This window comes from Pteropus alecto, unplaced genomic scaffold (genome assembly GCF_000325575.1).
Source record: "Pteropus alecto unplaced genomic scaffold, ASM32557v1 scaffold206, whole genome shotgun sequence".
NCBI lineage: Eukaryota > Metazoa > Chordata > Mammalia > Chiroptera > Pteropodidae > Pteropus > Pteropus alecto.
The window spans coordinates 163,666-181,678 of record NW_006438906.1 but is presented as its reverse complement, the minus strand read 5'-3'; the positions used below and the strand labels follow the sequence as shown (position 1 = coordinate 181,678).

At 47.4% G+C, this 18,013-nt stretch overlaps 3 protein-coding genes across 5 annotated transcripts; 1 reads left to right on the top strand and 2 right to left on the bottom strand.

The window, feature by feature from the left end:
* Nucleotides 1–1,710, bottom strand: SIT1 (signaling threshold regulating transmembrane adaptor 1). Its single transcript, XM_006916018.3, has 5 exons — nt 1,496–1,710; nt 1,248–1,383; nt 1,103–1,161; nt 930–991; nt 1–838 (listed from the first exon to the last, which is right to left on the bottom strand). Exons 1-5 carry the CDS (start codon nt 1,530–1,532, stop codon nt 605–607), a joined length of 528 nt encoding a protein of 175 aa, XP_006916080.1. The 5' UTR covers nt 1,533–1,710; the 3' UTR covers nt 1–604.
* Nucleotides 1,711–5,351: 3,641 nt separating this feature from the next.
* On the top strand, nt 5,352–7,862 carry CCDC107 (coiled-coil domain containing 107). 2 transcript variants are annotated; one of them, XM_015592627.2, is made up of 6 exons: nt 5,352–5,502; nt 5,592–5,743; nt 7,100–7,160; nt 7,251–7,341; nt 7,418–7,530; nt 7,613–7,862. In XM_015592627.2, the coding sequence occupies exons 1-6, from the start codon at nt 5,397–5,399 to the stop codon at nt 7,855–7,857; spliced, it is 768 nt and encodes a 255-aa protein (XP_015448113.1). In that variant the 5' UTR covers nt 5,352–5,396; the 3' UTR covers nt 7,858–7,862. The 2 variants fall into 2 exon arrangements, with proteins under 2 accessions (XP_015448113.1, XP_006916166.1); XM_006916104.3 differs by having other exon boundaries at nt 7,097–7,160.
* A 241-nt stretch (nt 7,863–8,103) lies between these two features.
* ARHGEF39 (Rho guanine nucleotide exchange factor 39) lies at nt 8,104–11,709 on the bottom strand. 2 transcript variants are annotated; one of them, XM_006916017.3, is made up of 9 exons: nt 11,482–11,709; nt 11,164–11,258; nt 10,784–10,904; nt 10,430–10,548; nt 9,761–9,831; nt 9,379–9,507; nt 9,008–9,237; nt 8,660–8,748; nt 8,104–8,480 (listed from the first exon to the last, which is right to left on the bottom strand). In XM_006916017.3, exons 1-9 carry the CDS (start codon nt 11,617–11,619, stop codon nt 8,465–8,467), a joined length of 1,008 nt encoding a protein of 335 aa, XP_006916079.2. In that variant the 5' UTR covers nt 11,620–11,709; the 3' UTR covers nt 8,104–8,464. The 2 variants fall into 2 exon arrangements, with proteins under 2 accessions (XP_006916079.2, XP_024905517.1); XM_025049749.1 differs by lacking the exon at nt 11,482–11,709 and adding an exon at nt 11,344–11,426.
* Nucleotides 11,710–18,013: the final 6,304 nt, after the last annotated feature.

Below are 18,013 nucleotides of genomic sequence, written 5' to 3'. Positions count from 1 at the left end.
TGAAATTTAAACACTTTTTGAGAAGTTTTATTTGAAAACTTGGGGACACAACAGAGGCAGCAGGATGGTGGCTGGTATTCCCCTGCCAGGGTTCTCAGATCAGAAGCCAGGCTTGAGTTCCTCAAGTTGCTAGGTTCCAGGACCCCTCCAGCCTCTGGGCTCTGCCTGGGTGTACCCACTCAGGTCCTCCCAGGCTCTTACCCCTCCCCCACCTCCCACTTCCTGTGTCTGAGAAGACACTGAGGTGCAGGGGTACACTGTGAGAAAGCGGTCGTGGGAAGGATCCAGTTAAACTTGGGAAGGAGTGGGAAGTGAAATCCTGGGAGTTTGGAGGCTGAGAGAAATTAGATAGGAAAAAAAGAGGTGGTGAGGGGACCACTGTCTCTGCTTCCTCCATCCTCAAGAAACTGGGAGCCTGCCTTTCCCCTGAGACATCTCCCTCACAGCTCAGATAGAAAGTTCAGGGAATATCACCTCCCGTGACTGGACAATGGCTGCCTGTCTGGAGGTTGTTGGGAAAGTGATGCCCAGGACAAGTCAGCAGTAACCCCTGCAACAGAGGAGGCTGAGGCAATGCGTGCCTCACTGTGCCAGGCCCTCCATCTCAGCTGGGTGCAGGTTGGCTGTTGGCATAGGCCTGGTCTGGGAAGGAAGCCCGGGCTCTGCGGGTCTGGGCACATACTGAGGCATAGAGCTCCGGCTCTAAGCTTGAGGCCTCGGGCTTTGGCTCAGAGTCCAGCACCACCTCTGAGTACTTGATGGGGGTTCCAGGGCTGGGGATCCGGCCCTGGGGAGGCCGCAGCTGCAGGCTGGTATAGCACATCACCTCCTCTGCAGCCTGGAGATGCAAGACTGTTAAAAGTTCACTGGACCCTTGAAAAAGCCCCCACTTCCTTTCTTCCCCTCTTCCTCAACCACAACTGACTCACCCTGGTGGGGCCTCCAGGTATTGTATCCTGTGGGTTTGGCCTTGGTTCTTGAGACAGCCATCCTGGGACAGGGAACAGGAATCTGGTCACTTCTTGTTTTTCCTCTTTCAGCCCCTCATCCCACCCACCTGAGGATCTGACCTCTGTGCCCTTCGCCTCAGCCAGCTTCCTACCTGTCTTCAGATAATGCAGATTCCCATAGAGGGGGACATCTTCCACGGACTCTCCAGAACTGCAACACAAAGTTTAGGGAATGAATGGGGACTCCTTGGTAAGGAGAAATTCTCAATTAACCCATCTCTGTTTTCCCCTACTCACTGTCCCTGTCCCCGATGTCTCCTGCTCCAGCCACTAGCCCATCGGGACAAGTGTGCAGCCAATGAGATGAGAAGCAGCAGTGTCACAGCCCCTAAGAGGGCCCACAAACCCCAGGCTTGAGTCAGGGAGGGGATTCCTGTGGATGTGAGAGGATGGGGTGTTACTGCCCAGCCCAACCCTCCAGATCCCAGCAGGAGGGACATGGAGCCATGTGACCCCTCCTCCTGCCCCCGCCCCGCCCAGCTTACCGAACACTGGATGTGTGGAGTTGTCTTCTCCGCACATGACCGCTGATGTGGGACTTGAGTCTGCAAGCACCCTGTCCTGAGCAAAGGAGTCAGCCTGGTTTATGGCCTGACAGCTGCAGCAGCCCCCCTTACTCCCACCCCTCCCTGGGCTTGGCCCCCACGGCTCATCATCTCCAATACTGGTGAAGGCAACGTCGCTGGTTTCCGGGGAGGAAGGGGGAGGGAAAGGATGAGTGAAAGAACAAAGATACCGCCCAGTGCCTGCACCTGCGCCACCCAGCAGATCCTGAGCTTCCGTACCACCACCCTGCCTCATGGCCCTGTACCCACTTCAGCCAGAGAAGAGAGAGGCAGGCCTGAATTTATTGTGCCACTGTGTAGGTGAGGCCATGCAGACTCCAAGAGGGGAAGAAGTGGCATAAGGCAGGACCCACGAGATAAGGAAGCCAGGCCTTAAGACAGAGATTCCCTTCTGCCGCAGGTTGTCTGACTTTTCTCTACAACTCTGAATCATTAGAGGGAGAATGTATTCCTCAGTGAGCAGCTATAAAGTGGAATGTGATTGGGAGGTCTCCTGCTGCCTACAATCTCACCACACCCTAAGGCGGACCCAAGGTGAATTTGTTAGGATGACCATTGTCATTGTTATTGTTATTATTATTACAGGTATCATAGTTTGAGGGATAGAAGAAGCTAGATTCCCCACTCTCAACCCACTTCATCCAAACTGTCTCTAAGAACTGTCAAGCTCAAAAGTTAGTTGAGTTAAAGAAACCTCTGCCCCTATACTTTGCTGGGAAACTGAGCCCTGTCTTTGTACTTGTTCACTTCAAGGAGTGAAGTACCTGCCCTGCCCAGAGACAGCTCAGTCACGTGGGAGGCTACCGATGTGGGAAGAGAAATTTAAGTTTCAAATATAAACCTTAGACCAAAGGTCAGAGATGTGTTTTGTCTGGCCCATACAGTGTTTTTAAAATTTTTAAAAAATCATTGCAGTGGTGTGCCAAGGATGGGAATAGCAGGAAAGGTTCTGACTCTCCAGTTACAGGCAGTAAGAGTATGGTCTGTAGAGAATTTTAAAACAAAACCAACTAAAAAATCAGTCTCCTTTTTATGACCACCACGTTCCAGAAATTGTGAAAAATGCCAGTGATAATATACTCCTCTCTGAAGAATCTTTTGTAGATCTAAGTTCTAAATTTCTGTGATTACTGATGAGTTTTAACGATATACAAGCTTCAAATTAGCACAATTATATTACTTATCCTTTAAAAAACATTGTAATCTACATGAAAGTTAATCTGGAGAACTTCCAGTTATACAGTTGGGCCCTACAAAGAGATTCATCTACATGTGTTTATATCTAAAACTAGTTCTTCTTAACAATGTGGAATTGTTCAAGTTTGCTTTGAGCACAATATCTCCAACCCCCTTGATAGTACATATTCCTGCACTTAAACTGGAGATTTAAAATAAACAATGATAGCACGATGATTGTAAAGTCAAAGAAATTGAACTTGAGTTACTTTACTTGGCATTGTACGTGACCACTTGGAGTTTTTATTTATATTGAAAATTTCTGGAATTTATTATGAAAGAATTTTTATGACTCTGCTGAACATCCTTATGTTTAAGACTTTTCCTGTTTGTATGTCTGTTGTTTCATGTTGAAAAACGTTTTGAAATGAAAATTAATAAAAAGCATTCTTTGATCAACTATGAGTGGAGATTCACAAATCTGGCTTTATTCTATATTAAATATGAATATGCAAAGATTACTTTTGACAAATCTACGGAAGTTAATGTCACAAAAAGAAACTAGTTATTCATACTCAGATTAATATGTAGGTATACGTTTTAACTCCTTTTCTCAAAAAATACAATATTGTAATTAAGAAATATTAACCCATTATCTTTTCCTTTCTTGTTTTGTAATGTTTAATTCTGAATTTTTAACTATATAAATTTTTATACTGTCAATAAAACAAATTCAATAAAACAAATAATTCACTGTTTGAATTTCTGGCCATTATTGTTAGTTTCTTTCTGGCCCTTGTTTTATTTCCTGATTATTACCGAAAACGATTTTGTTACCTAGGAGAATTTTTTTAATGATCCGCTCAGGTGCAAATATGCTAAGTATACCACTGATTTCTTGTCGACACTTAAAAACAGATTTCCAATTTTTAAAAATCCCAATTTATTGTTTTTTTGGAAAAAATCAGAAGATGAAGATCTAGCAATAGGGGACCCGAATTCCCTACAGGTAACAATCAGTTGGGGGCCATTTATCATATTTTACCTGCCCTGAACCACTGATTCACATTGGCTGTGCCCACTGGCTTGGAGTCAAGGTTTGGATTACCCTGCTCCGTAACTCAGGGTGCCTCTGGGTAGTTAGGTAGGCCATGACAGCTCCCCTGCGTGTGGGTGTCTCCCTGCCCTTCCTCCACCCTTTCTGGAGAGACAAGAGGATACAGTCAGATTTTAGTCATTTATTTAACACACGTGTACTTCATTCATTTAATATACATGTACCAATTGCTTATGTGCCCAGCTCTGGAGATACAAAAGTGGGTGGAAAATGGTTTCTTTCCTCAAAGAGCTTAGTCTAATTAGGAAGACAAGTCGGACCATTGTCTTAGGTAACCCAGACAATTATAAAAGACAGTGGGACTGAGAGAGACTACTTAAGTCCACCTGGAAGGCAAGGGGGTGGGAAGAGTTGGGATGGGGTGATGTCAAGCAGATGATATGGAGACAGAAAATGGTTGGAATCTCAGCCCTGCCTCTTACCTGATTAATAACTTAGTTTCCTTATTCTTTAAACGACGCTAATTATGTTTACCTGTCAGGTAGTTTTGAACACATTAATTTCATTCAACCAGGATTCACTGAGTGTCTGCTAGCGCCAGGTGCTGTGCTAGGCTATAGGAATAAAATGGTAAAAAGATAGGGCTCCCACTCTTATGGAATAAAGTCTAGCAGCATTTTCTTTCTATATAAATTTTTAATTAATTGATTTTTAATAAATTAAAATGGACTTTTCCAGTTTTATTGAGATGTAATTGACATAATAGTAGTGGTTTGAAGTAAGTTCAATAGCTTCGCTAATTAATATATTGAAAGAGTTCTGAATGAAGGTCTCACTTCAGCTGAGATCTGAAGGACGTGTAGACATAAACGGTGCGTAAAAGGAATGGCACAGAGAACTGGAAATAAACCTGGGACATATTAGGCAATTACGAGCTCCGTAGCTATTGCATATTGCAACCCTGGGCCTTGCTGTTTTCTAAAATGCAGTCGCGCCGAGAATGAGCCCCGTGTGGTTGGTGCGCGGAAAAGCGCACTGCCTGCGTCACTAGAATAGCTGACGGACGACGACCCTGCTACACGCCGCTCGGCTCCCCCGCAGGAGGGGTTGCTTCTTGGCGGTTTTAACAGTGAAAGGCAGGGAAGGTCTACGTGCATGTGCACGTGGCACTCTCTGCCGGCGGTCCGGGGACTTTCCCCTAGGCATGGATTAAGGAACAAGTCCTCCGTCTGTGGCCTAGGAAACAGGCCTTCAGCACGAACCACCTCACGGTCCTCCTCAGACAGCCTTTTATAGGCCCAGCAGAAAATTTATCTCTTGGTTAGGGCGAGGATGTTGGTGGCGTAAGAACTAAGAAACAATTTTGGCATAATCTTCTAAGGCTTCTGGAGGCATTCTGACTAATATAGAATGCCTAAATAGATGAAAAATTAACTAATTTGGGAAAGCTGAGCTAACAGTACTATGTAAATAAGCCTTGGCCCCGCCCACACGCTAAGTAGGCGTGACCTTCCGGAAGAGCCAAAGCGAGGCGGGCTCGGGAGCGCGCGTACGCAGGCGCGTACTCCTTCCGTCTGTCGCCCTGCAATGGTGAGCTCAGTCTCGCTCGCGGGTGTGCTGGGGCTGCTACTTGTGTCTGCGCTGCCTGGGGTCCGCGGAGACCACCTCAGCCCCGACCTCCAGGCACAGCCAGGTACCAGCGAGGGCTGCTGGAGGGAGGCTAGGACTGCCCACGGGTCCCAAGCCACAGCTCTATTGACCCACCTTTGCCCTCCTCCACAGGGGACCCCGCCCAGATTGGCCCTAGGGCCACGGAACCCTGGCAGCAGCCGCCGCCCAAGGACCAACGTGAGCGGGCCCTGGCCAGGGAGTTGCCTTTGGGGGCGCTGTACACCGCGGCAATCGTGGCTTTTGTGCTGTACAAGTGTTTGCAGGTGCGGGAAGACCAGGGGTGAGAATGCCCCGGGCCTGAAATTTCCCATGGGGGCGTTATGCCATAGCGCTATGGTTCCAAGAACAAGAGACATCTTCCCGTCAGTCTGTAAAATGAACGATAATAGTTTCTTGGCTTTCCAACATTTTGGGGTTATTTTGAGCATCCAGCAAAGTAATGGATGTGAAGGGTGCGTGGTAAACTGTAAATAATTAATAACTATCTCATTGTCTTCCCAACAGTCCAATGAAGTGATTGTCACTTGCTCAAGGTCCCCCAGAGCTTGTAACTAGTGGAGCTGGAATTTGAACCCAGCCGAGTGTCCATACTACAAAAGTAGGGTTCCTGGTGAGATTCCAACCTTGGCATAAGCGGTTGATTACTGTAGTCACAGTGTTTAGAGTTCAAGTCTCATGTTTTCCTTGGGAAGGAGGCCCCGAAATGTGAACTGACAGTACATTTGGTGCATTGAACTGTTGAAATGGAAAGTAGTACCTCCCAGGGCTGCATCTTTAGCCCTAGCCCTCTTACTTACTTGCTTTGGGAAATAGAGGGCTGAACCAATTTGGAGATATGGAACTAGACAGGGTAACTAATAAGGATAACTAATCATGATCCCAAATAGACTTGACAGGCTAGGATAAAGGACTGAATTTACTGATGAAATTTAGCAAGGATAAATTCTACTCTTGGACTCAAGTCTAGTCTGAAACAAACATAATAGCAGTAGTTTACTAATAAAGTTCAGTTGTGTGATGTAACAATCCACTTCCCAAATCAATGATAGGAACAAGGTTTTGCGCTTTATCTTCTGATTAGAACACTTATGGAGAATTTTATTCTCCTCGGGGCATTGCTTTAAGAGCTCTACAAGCTCAGTAAAGCGACCAGAGAAAACAGTGTCAAATGAGCATTGATTAAAGAAGACTGGAGATACTAAACCAGAGAAGACATGGGGAAGAGGGCAGGAGGCGGGGGAATGACCATTGTCTTCAAATTCCTGAGGGAATTTGAAAAGACATGATTTGGGAAGGCTCTAATCAGCACCATAGAAAGAAGATACATAAAGGACAAATTTTGGTTTTGTATGTAAAGTAACACCTAGAACTTTATCAAACCTGAGGGAGCTGCTTTCCTGGAGGTAGAGTTCAGTAGACTGAATGACCACATGTGGGGGCATACTGACATGTTGCTTCATGTCCTGTGTGAGAAGCTGGACTAGATGTGATTGTGATTCTGAGGTAAAAACCCAAAAGCTTTCTCCACTTCAAATTTTCCTCCTCCTCTTACTGGCTTTGGAGACTGAAATAATGGAAAGCCTCGTTGCAGTATTTGCCCTTTCCTTCTTCCATAGCAGGGGAAAGATGAGGCTGCTGTTCTTGAAGAGAAGGCAGGCAAGAAGGAATCATTGCAGTCAGGTGGGTTTTGCAGAAGTCTGGGCTTGGCAGGGGAGTAGGGCACAGCAGAAGGTAAGTAACCACCCCTCTCCTTTTCTCCCTTATCTCTAGAGCAACAGCTGGCCCAGTTGACACAACAGCTGGCCCAGACAGAGCAACACCTGAACAATCTGATGACTCAGCTGGACCCCCTTTTTGAGCGGTAAGGAGAGCAATGTGTGGTAGGTGTAAGAGTCGGGAACATAGATTGGGCAGCCTCTGAGTGGACATATCTGCAGTGTGACTACCCTGGCTGGAGCCCAGCAGGAGCTTCTGAACATGAAGTTACACACCATCCACCAGCTGCTACAAAAGAACAAGCCAAATACGGGTGTGGAGATTTCAGAATCAGGTAATGGATTTGGAGGTGACAGTCTGGTGGAGGTAGAGACAAAATCTCTGAAACTGGAACATGGCTGACTTTCCCTTCACAGAGGGCAACACACCCTTTCCTGAGGACTTATGTATAAAGGAGGACGAGATGGAAGCTGGTGACAGTCAGGCCTGGGAGGAGCCCCTGAACTGGAGCACAGAGACAAGGAACCTAGCTACTCTCAGGGGAATGGAGCAGGGGCTAAGGAGAAGATGCAGCAAGGCTGTGGCAAAGGGCCCCAGTCACAGCCCCTGCCAAGGAGGGACAACAGCTGAAGGTTTAGTAAAACAAAGTCTGTTTTTGTGACTGGATGCTCCTGTGTGCTTTTTCCATTCCAGCTGGTCTCACACACGTACCCATACTAGGTGCCTAAGAACAACCGGGACTTCTTGAAAAGCTTCCCTTATTAGGACAAAAAGATGCTGCCTTCCAGTGCGAGAGCTGAACGACAGAGGGAGCCCCAGTTCTTTCCTTGTATTCCTGAAGCACCGTCATGCCAGCCTTCAGGGCACAGAAATCCCTTTTGTCATAGCACATAGCCGAAACAGAAAGGCCTTTCCAAAAAAACAAAACTTTACTAAAATCCAGTGAGAAAATTATGGAAACCACATACAACATAAAAATAGCCATGTCTGCAAAGCTTCAACCTTGAAAAACGACTGGCCATAGACACAGCACCAACTTTGTCCCAAATCCCCTCATCAGTGCTGGAGGGGCAGGTTCAGCGGAGGTTCCGTTGGGTCAGACTTGGTTTCCTGATTCATAAGAGCTAGTCAAATAACCCAGTTTGGCTTGGTCCCAGGCAAACCATGAAGGGATCTGTGTTTTGTTTAGTACTAAACAAGTTTCCTTTATACTCCTGACCCTGACCTATCCGTAAAGTATCCTGAGTTCTGGAGTTTATATGATTCTTCTAGTTCTTCTGGCTGCTGTTGAGAGAAGACAGTCAGTTCAGGGACTAGCATGAGCTCTCTATTCAGACAAAATCACCCATGGGATGAGGATAGGGGTCCCAGACAGATGTAGAACATGAGATAAGATCAGAGCTGCTCATCTCTAGCTCCTGAGCCTCATTACAACACTCTACCTGAGGGAAGACACAACTTACCTGATGGCCAAAGTCAGACTGTGGTACCAGTGCAACAGATCTTCCTGGTCTGTAGACATAAGCAGTAGCTTCTCATGGGGAAAGGACAACTAAGGAGAGACCACTTCTTAGTGCATGGCTCAGAAAGGTCCAGACCAAAGCTGAAGGCCTTGCTGCTCCCATGGAGGTAATTCAGGACTGAGGTGAGAACTAGGTATGAACCACAGGCCCCAGTTATCCTCCCTCAATGTGTAGATGGCTCAGTTCTTATTAAAGAGGCGCAAACTGAGGAGATAAACAGGTACATATACATTTGAGGTATATTTTGGGCCTCTCCTACCTTAACTAGGACTCCCACCTATTACTTACACTGAGCAGTCCACCACAAGGGCCTCCTGAGTGGCCAAAGACCCTGTGGAGTTGACACTGGGCCATGGGGTAGAGGGCCCGGCAGGCAAAGGTGCCACTCTGCAGCAGCTGCAATGGGGGTCGAGGTTTGGCCATGAGGAGCACATCAGAGAAGAGGAAGAACATTCGGGGCCGAGGCTCCCCACGGGGAGGAACTACCAACAGCCAGCCCTGGCGTAGGAACCAGCGACCTAGGAGATGGAAGAGCTGTTATTCTGGTACAGCTCTAGGACTATGATCCATGGGAATAGAAGGAAAGGGAGGCTGAGGAAACGGGTATGTGCTGGCAATATGGAGGAAGAGGGGTAAGAAAAGGGAAGTACGCAAACTACCTGAGGTAAACCGCTTTGCCTGGCGTCCACCAAGCAGAGCCTGGACACGACGGAGGTGCTGGCCATTCTTCTGTTTCTGACCAATGGTGTGGACTGTCTGGATGGTCTCACTTATCAACCGAGCAGCCCCTGGAAATAGCATCCCCCACCCCATTCCCAGGATAACTTTGACTCTGGGTAGTCACTGATGATGATGATGAAAGACAGGCTATTCCCAGGGGACCAGGGTCACCGTCTAACTTCTCGAAGAGAAGGCAGGACAATTAGGGACATCATGTACATGTCAATGGAAGATAGGGCCATACCATTGTTGGAGGTCAAGACCAGAAAGATACAAGAGAGGCAGCCTCCTGCCTTGAGTTTTGGCAGAGCAAGAACATACGTGTGAGTTGTTGGTGGTCAGGGCTGTTGGGACTTGTGTTTTCAGCCAAAGCAATGACAAGATTCTCATACCTGGAATTAGACAGTTGGAAGTCTATGAAGGGAAGTAGAGCTGGGCAAAATTCCCTCTAACACACACATCACCCCCTACACATACTTCAGCTGCACGGCCAGGAAAGATCTGCTTCTGGCTATTTATCTCCTCTTTCAAAACCTGGGCTCATACTACATGGCCGTCTTCCATCCCACACTGAAGGGTCAGGGGCAAACTGACTATAGTTTGAGAGTTCAGATCCCAAGATGACAGTTAATCAATCCCAGGAGGGTGCTAGACAACCCGACTATAAACTCTTAACTCATCCCCAGCGACAGATACTCTACACTAGGCTAGTCTCTTACCTCAGCAAACTCTTCCAGGTACCCTGTCACTAGCCCTATTACAGGCCCTCTCACTTTAATGTAGGGTTCCACAGTCCTAGCTAAGGGACTGAGGCTGCAGACCCCAGGTAGTCCAGTGGGTTCACATTTCCTCTTGCAAAAGGATTTTAGGAGCACTTTGTTCCAGGAGAGAGGTCTTAGGACAGACCCCATGGAACTCAACAAAGCTGAGGACAGTAGTCATACAGACTCAGAAAAGAGAAGTTGGCTGAGTCAGGGTGAGTTCACTCACTGCTGGAGCCTCTGGAGAGGCAGAGGGAGCAGGTCCTGGAGCTGAAGGCCCCCAAACTCAGGGCGGCCTTCCTGAAGCCGCACGAACCTCCGGAAACGTTTGCTTTTCTTTAGTTGCTTCTGGAATGATGGGGAAAGGATTGGCAGCAGGGAGAGAAGCCGCTCCTATATTGTATTCATCTGTGTACACGTCCCCAGCCTTCAGTAAGCTGTGTGCTCCCTACAGGGAACTTAGCACAGAACTGGGCACCCAGAGGGCTACATAAATGCAGGAACAGTATGAAGTTTGGGTCTCCAGATGTAATCTATGCAGCAACAGAGGAAGAAAAGAAAGATGAGGTCATCTTCCGGTTACCTGCAGGGTGGTCCAGGACATCTCTGCGTTGGCAGCAAATTGGGTGTAGAGTTCTAGATGGGGGCAGAAGCCCTCTAGCCCCTGTCCCCAGTGCCCTCCTTCCAGGTAGGGAAGCAGCTCTCTGCATGGGTGAAAACAACAAAAGAGCTGCCAAGTAACTGCTCTAGCACCTCATTTAATTCTCACAACCCTGGTCCAGAGTAATGCCACTACCCATCTACAGAGGGAGAACTGGGGCAGGTTAAGGCACTGGGCCAAGACCACAGGTGAGGTAATTGACAGACACGGAGTATGAACCTGATTCTCCGACTCTGAACTCAGTACATTGGCAGAGGCCAGGTCTCTCCCTCCGCCCCTCTCCCCATGCCCCCTCCACTCACTGGCTGGCGCCATAAATGAGCTCCCAGGGCCCAAACAGTGCCTGGAGCTCTGGCGGTCGCAATGTGCCCTTGGCTCTCAGAATCCCCACGAAGTACTGCGGAAGGAGAGAATATCAGTATATAGTCTGCAGGAAGAGGCCAACGCCAAGGAGCAGCTAGAAACTGTAGAAGTTTACCGACCCCCAAATGCAGGCGGACAGTGTAAGGTGACCCCATATACTGGGTCACCGACCGCGCAGAGCGGTCACCACCCACACCCTAGAGTCCCCTCACACCCTGGGGTCCCACCCCATACGGGAGGGCGTGCCGGGCCCGCACCGTGGCCACCAGCCCCAGCTGTTCCTGGTAGCGCCGCTCGGTCTCCAGCAGCTCTCGGGCGGTGCAGGCGCGTTTCCGCTCCCAGCGGGCACGCTGCTCTTGCACCGGACACCGAGCTCTGGGGCACAGGTTCTCCATCCCTGGCAGATCTGTAGTCACTTCTAGCTACAGCCCGCCTGAGATTCAAATTCCAACCGCTCCGGGGGCGGGACCACGGGGGCAGGCTCGCGGAGAGGAGCGCGCCCCCTGGCGCCGGGAGGTGCGCGCAGGACGGAGCATGCGCGAAGGCCAGGCAACCCGCCTCTGCCCACCTCCGCTACGGCCTCGCCCCACCGCCAGGGTGTCGCCTGTCGGTGCGTGGCCCCCGCTGGGTTAGGGCGGGTAGGACAGGTGGGTGGTCCTCTGAGTGGTACTTAGTTGGGGCAGCAGCCTGGACTTTGAGTCAGCCGATTTGGGGGCGGTGCAGACACTGGCAGGGCCTCAGTGTCCCATTTGGGAAGAGGACACAATAGTTACGGTACATATTCTGTCCTGGCCCATGCCAGACGCTGGAGTTCAGTCGTTCCCAATGCTTTTACAACTAGGAACTCTCATGGGTCACCAGGTTTGAAATATTTTGGCCCAAGGACAAAAGTTTATAGGTTTTAATTCACTAACTCCTTTTTTTGTTCCAAATCGGACAGCTACATAGCTTTCTGGTCAGCAGTTGCCAATAACTAACAGGGTAGTTCAGAATTGCTTAACTATGGACAATGGCAAAAGCCTGGAGTTAGTCTGTGCTACCTAGTTAAAGATAATATGTACCAGATTTTTCTATTTAAGTCTTTTAAAAAATTGGCAGTAGCCCTGGAGGGTAAATTGGCAGTGCCATTTTTTCAGTATGCATGAAAAATCTTTAAATGTGCCTATTCTTATGACCTAGAAAATCCACTTTCTAGGAATGAATTGTAAAAAAATAGATATGTGGACAAAAATGTATGTACTAGGGTGTGTGGCATAGTGTTGTTTGTAACAAAAAACTGGACCCCTCTCCCAAATGTCTAGAGGTAGTAAATTGGGTAGGGAAACTATGGTACAGCCATTTGAAGGAATAAAATAAAAGCATAAAATGATGTAAAAAAAAAAGCTATCAACATGGGAAAACATACATAGTATATTGCCGAGAGGAAAAAAAGCAGGCTACAAAGCTGTTTGTACAGTATGGTCCCATTTAAGTATAATATATATGACTGGAAGGATAAACAATCAAAAGGTAATTGTGGTTTTTATCTCTGAGTGATGAGTTTGAAAATAATTCATTCAACAAATATTTATTAAGCACTTAATCAGGGCCAGGAGTGAACAGGACAAATAGGGTGATTTTAAAAATTCTCTATACTTTTTTGCCTTTCCCAAATTTTCTGCTTGAGCATTACTTTGTAATTAGAAGAAAAACTGCTATTAAAAAACAATGTTGGGTAGACTTTAGACTCCATTCCTACCATTCCGGATTCCTAGGAATCTGTGTCCCAAGTCAAGAACCAAGGTATTGTCAGGAGTCTGTGGTCCCTTCTAGCCCTGACATCCTAAGGATTCTGAGGAAAGAGAAATGCTGGTTTAAATCAGGGAGAAACAACTTGAAGGGCTTGATGGAGGAAAGAGCTTGGGTCAGACTATACCCTGAACTCGGGTCCCAAGGAAACTGGTGGATATACCAGTTTATAGGTAGAGGACTGATTACACTGTCTCAAAAGAATGCATGACAGTCTGCACTAGGAGCTCAAGTGAGGAAGGGAGCATTTAATCCCATGGTAATCAGTATCACCATGAGCCCAGGTGATGAAAATGGAGCACAGCACTTGGGGTGCAGTGGTGACTGGTATGTTTGGGTGTGCTGCTAGTGTGTGAGTCTGCTTTGGGTAGATGGAAGAAGGGCAAGAAATAGCCTACAGTGAGCTCAGGTTGGGGAATCATCCAACCTTGGAGGAGGAATAGGACAAAGCTGAGAAGATACACTGGGGACACTTGGAGACAGCTGATTCTCTGGGGATCAAGTCTTCCACAGAGCAAGGCTCTACTTGGAACAGACTCTACTCCCAATTCTGCTCCCAAAGCCAAAGAAAGGAGGGGCCAGGGGATAAGAGGGCAGTCAACAACTTCTCTTTCCTTTAATTACCCTCAACCCCTGCTTTCAACTCACTGGATGCTAGAGAAGCCCTAGGGATGCTTTGAACAACAATCATCAGTTATTCCACAAAAATTAAATGCCTCTTATATCCCACATCCTGTGCTAGGCATGGAGATGAAATAGTGGACAACAGAAATATGACCCATGATGTTATGGATGCTTATAGTCCACCATGGCAGACATGGTAAAGAGTCACCATAAAGTGAGATCAATGTTACAAGGGAAGTATAGGCTTGTATGTGGTCAGGACTGACCTGGCTAGGAGTCAGAGAAGGCAAGGCTTCTTGGAGGAAATGACACGAACTGATGATACATGAAGGATGAGCAAAACCTGGTAGGGCAGGGCTGGCAGTGGAGGAGAGATGAGAGAGAGAGAGAAACAACATGGACAAAGACTTGGAGATAACACACACACACACACACACACACACATACTCATACTCCACGCATGCATGCAGTGCATTCAAAGGACTGCTAGAAGTTCAGTAAGACTAGAGCATAGACTGCAAAGGAGAGAGTAATGAGACAGGAGAACAGAGAGACATTCAGAGGCCAAACCATGGAGGGAATTTATATCAGTGAGACTATGTCAAAGTAACAGTAATTCAAAGTGGCTAAACATTAACAATTTATCAACTCATGCAACTGGCAAGTTCAGAGGCAGGTAGGCCCTATGGTTAGTTCAAACCAGCAACTCAGTCGTATCACTAAAGATGTGGGGATGCTATTAAGCAGGCAGGTGGTTGTGGATCTGACATAGAGGGGAGTGTCCAACCTGGGGATACTTGGCTTTCATCAACTTATAGAAGCCATGGGAGTGGATGAAACTGCCTGTAAAGAGTATGAAGAGGGATATGGGCATGACAGTTGCCAACACAAACCCATTTTTTCTCATCCTGTGCATTCACTTCAGTTCTAAAATTCCTAATGGCATAGTGGGCTAAATGGTGTTCCCCCTAAAGGTATGTCCATATCCTAACCCCTAGAACCTGTGAATGTGAATTTATCTGGAGAAAGGGTGTTTGCAGTTGTAATTAAGCTAAGGAGCTTGAGATAACTTCATTCTGGGTTATCCTGGTGGGCCCTAAATCCAATAACAAGTGTTCCTAAAAGAGACATCCCGTGGAGAGACAGGGGCAAGAGAAGAAGGCAATGTGAAGTTGCAGGCAGAGATTGGAGTTATGCAGCCACAGCTAAAGAATGCCTGGAGCAATCGGAAGCTAGAAGAGGCCCTAGATAGAGACTTCAGGAGGAGCAGGGCCCTGCCAACATCTCAATTTCAGATTTCTAGCCTCCAGAACTGTGAGAGAAAAAAATTCTATTGTTCTAAGCCACCCAGTTTGTGCAACTTGTCACAGCAATTTTAGGAAACTAACACAGATGGTGAGATGGGCCAGAACTACAGGTCAGCCTCAAGGCTCCAGAAGGGCTTTGCTCTGTCTTTGCTTCTAATCCACATCTGGGGACTAAAGGGCTTTTTCTCCCCCTACCCACCAGCTAATTACTCTCTCCTCCTCTGAAACCCTGGGATAGAAACAAACCCTAATGACCAAAGACTTGGCCTTAAGGTCATGCATGGGGTGGAGGGGGGGGGGCGGTTCCCCAGTCAGTCAGTCCTGAGTACACTCTGTCTCAACCTGGGGAGGCTCAGAGAACAAGACTCTGAGAGCTCAAATTTGGCAGACTCCCAGCTGTGAAGGAACAATGCAGGGTCAGAGTCCACATTCCCCACCCAGACCAGAGACACAGTCATACACAGAGACAGCTCAAGAAAGAGGCAGCACCATGCAGAATGGCATATGGAAAATTAGGGTGCTATAACAAAGATCTGCACCTAGACACAGATGTGAGCTCTGAAATACTGGCAAAGCAGCAGAGAGGGTGGGGAGATGTGTGGACATAAGAGTGCCACAGAGAAGTGTACAAAGAGATCTGACAGAGACCTAAAAAGGAAAAACCATTCAGCACATGTTGGAGAAAGATGTCCAGACATAGACTCCAGACTCCAGAAGCATGGTGCTTCTGTCCCCTGTGCTTCCCATGACCTCATCCACCTCAATTAGCTCACCAAATTCCCTCCTGTCCTGGTCCATCCAATTTAGATAGTACCATGGACTTTTCATGTGTCAGGAGAGTCCAACCAGGGTGCTGACAACACAGCTGCCTGACAATGAGCTGACCATGCAGAGTGCACTGGATCAGATAGCCATGGATGGATGGGTCTTAATTCGGCTTCAGAAATGGCAACCTAGATTATAGGCTAGTTATCTCCTAAACTGACTGCTTGGAGGGCAATTGCTATTCAGCCATACAAGTTTTGGTATACAGTATGGCAGTCACTCTGACAAGGCAGATAATTTGGAGTGCCATAAAAACGTAATGTCATGCTCCTGAAATGGGTTGACACACCCAGATCACAGACAATAAGCTCCCTGAGGGCAGGGAAGTCATCTTAGTCAATTTGGTTTTTCCCAAGCTCAGACAAGGTGATCTTCAGAGAAATGCTCAGTAATGGTTGTTGAATAAAAGAATGACTCAGTCAATCAAATATTGGACCCTGCTATGGAGCTCAAGGCTATTAGAGCAGATAAAATGTCATAAATCATCCTAATATGAATTATATAGTGGGCAAGTGAGAGCAGGCAAAGCACTGTGGTAGCTGAGGTACCAGAAATCAATTCCTGTGGTGCAGTTAGTCAAGAAGGACTTCCTGGAACAGGTAGCCTTTGCACTGAGTCTTGAATAATAGAAGGGATTTAAACAGGGGAGATAGTGAAACTATTTAATATGGTAGTCGGTTCACAAGCACTGATTCATCAGAGTGGAAACTGGCTGAGGCATTCAAGTGGAGTCTTGGGTCCCCTGCTGTACCAGGCATTACCGCTTTAGATCTTGAGGAGGTCAGGAGAGTACCAAGGGAGGAGTTGGGGTAAAAGGAATACCCTGGATTGAAGGGCTAGTTACCAACAAATTTAGAAATATTTCAATATGTTAACCTAATACAACCATATAGGCATGTACCTACTGAATGTTAGTTCCAAATATGAACCTCCTGAGATGGCTTTATTCTCTCATCTGTTTTGCTGAAGCCATAGAGGCCTTACTAGAATGTGAGCTACAGAATAGTAGAGGCTGTTCTCCAGTCCAATGCTGCTGCATCCTTAGGGTCTAGAACAGTACCTGGAAGATTGGAGGAGGCTCGATGTTCGTTAAATGAACAGGCAGAGACTGGGAACCCAAGCCCATTCTTGGGGTCCTCTTATTCTTCATCTCCTTGCACCCACTCTCCCCCTACAATCATGCTACACACCAGCCCTCAACATGTCCTAATGAGAACTGGATTCTATCATTCTCCTGTCCAAAATATTTGAGGCTTCCCCTTTGCCCAGAATACCATTCTCCCCATTGTTTTCACCAATTGAACTTCTGCTTCTCCGCAGCCCTGATGATAATTTGCCTACTTCTGTATTACCTTCTGAGGCAGAATTCATCTCTTGCCCCTAAATCTTACGATGTTTGCCCTCACTCCTTAGACAGTGAGCTCCTCAGGACAGGGGCTGTGTCTTATTCATTCATGTACTTTTAGCCCAGTGCCTGACATATGGTACATGCTAAATAAATATTTGTGAATGGCATTCCTTGCAGTGAGTAGATGAATGAAGACAAAGGTTTTAGGGAAAAAATGAATAGTTTAATTTGGCTTAAGTATGAAGGGTGGTATGATATAAGGTGGAAAGGTCCCAGGTAAGATTTTGAAGGGACGTGGTAGTCAACTATAGGGAGAAGATGGGCAAATGGAAGATACTTTGGTAGGCAGTGGGAAGCCAATGAGCAGAGGTATAATGTGATGAAAAATAAATGTAGTTTAAACCCATCAGAGTCCCTCTCATACATATACTCAGTTTTCCATTCATACTCAAATTAATCTCCCACCTACCAATCCACCCACCCTCAGGCTCCCAAAGCAGCTTGCCCTACCCCTTTACCTGCTCCCTGTGGGAAGATGCACACATGGGCTGCTCCCCTTTCAACCAGAAGATGTGGGGGCCCCAGCTCCTTGTCTTTCCCCTTCTCTGCCTGGGACTGGGAAGCAGGCCAGGGTTAGCTGAGGCTAGCTGGCAGGCAGCTGGGCGGTGCCAGGGAAAGCCTGTGCAGTGCCAGGTGGTACCTTGGGTTCCAGGCTGAGCCCATGACCCCGATAACCTTGTGCCTGCACACATACCTGCCCTCACTCCACCCTCATCCAGGCTTTAGTATCGGGCAGGGGGCACAAAGCCAGAGAGTTGTGAGGGACTTTGGCTCCATCTCTACAAAAGGGCACTCTGTGAGTCAGCCTGCTCTCCTCCGGGTTTGCTCCTCCCCCAC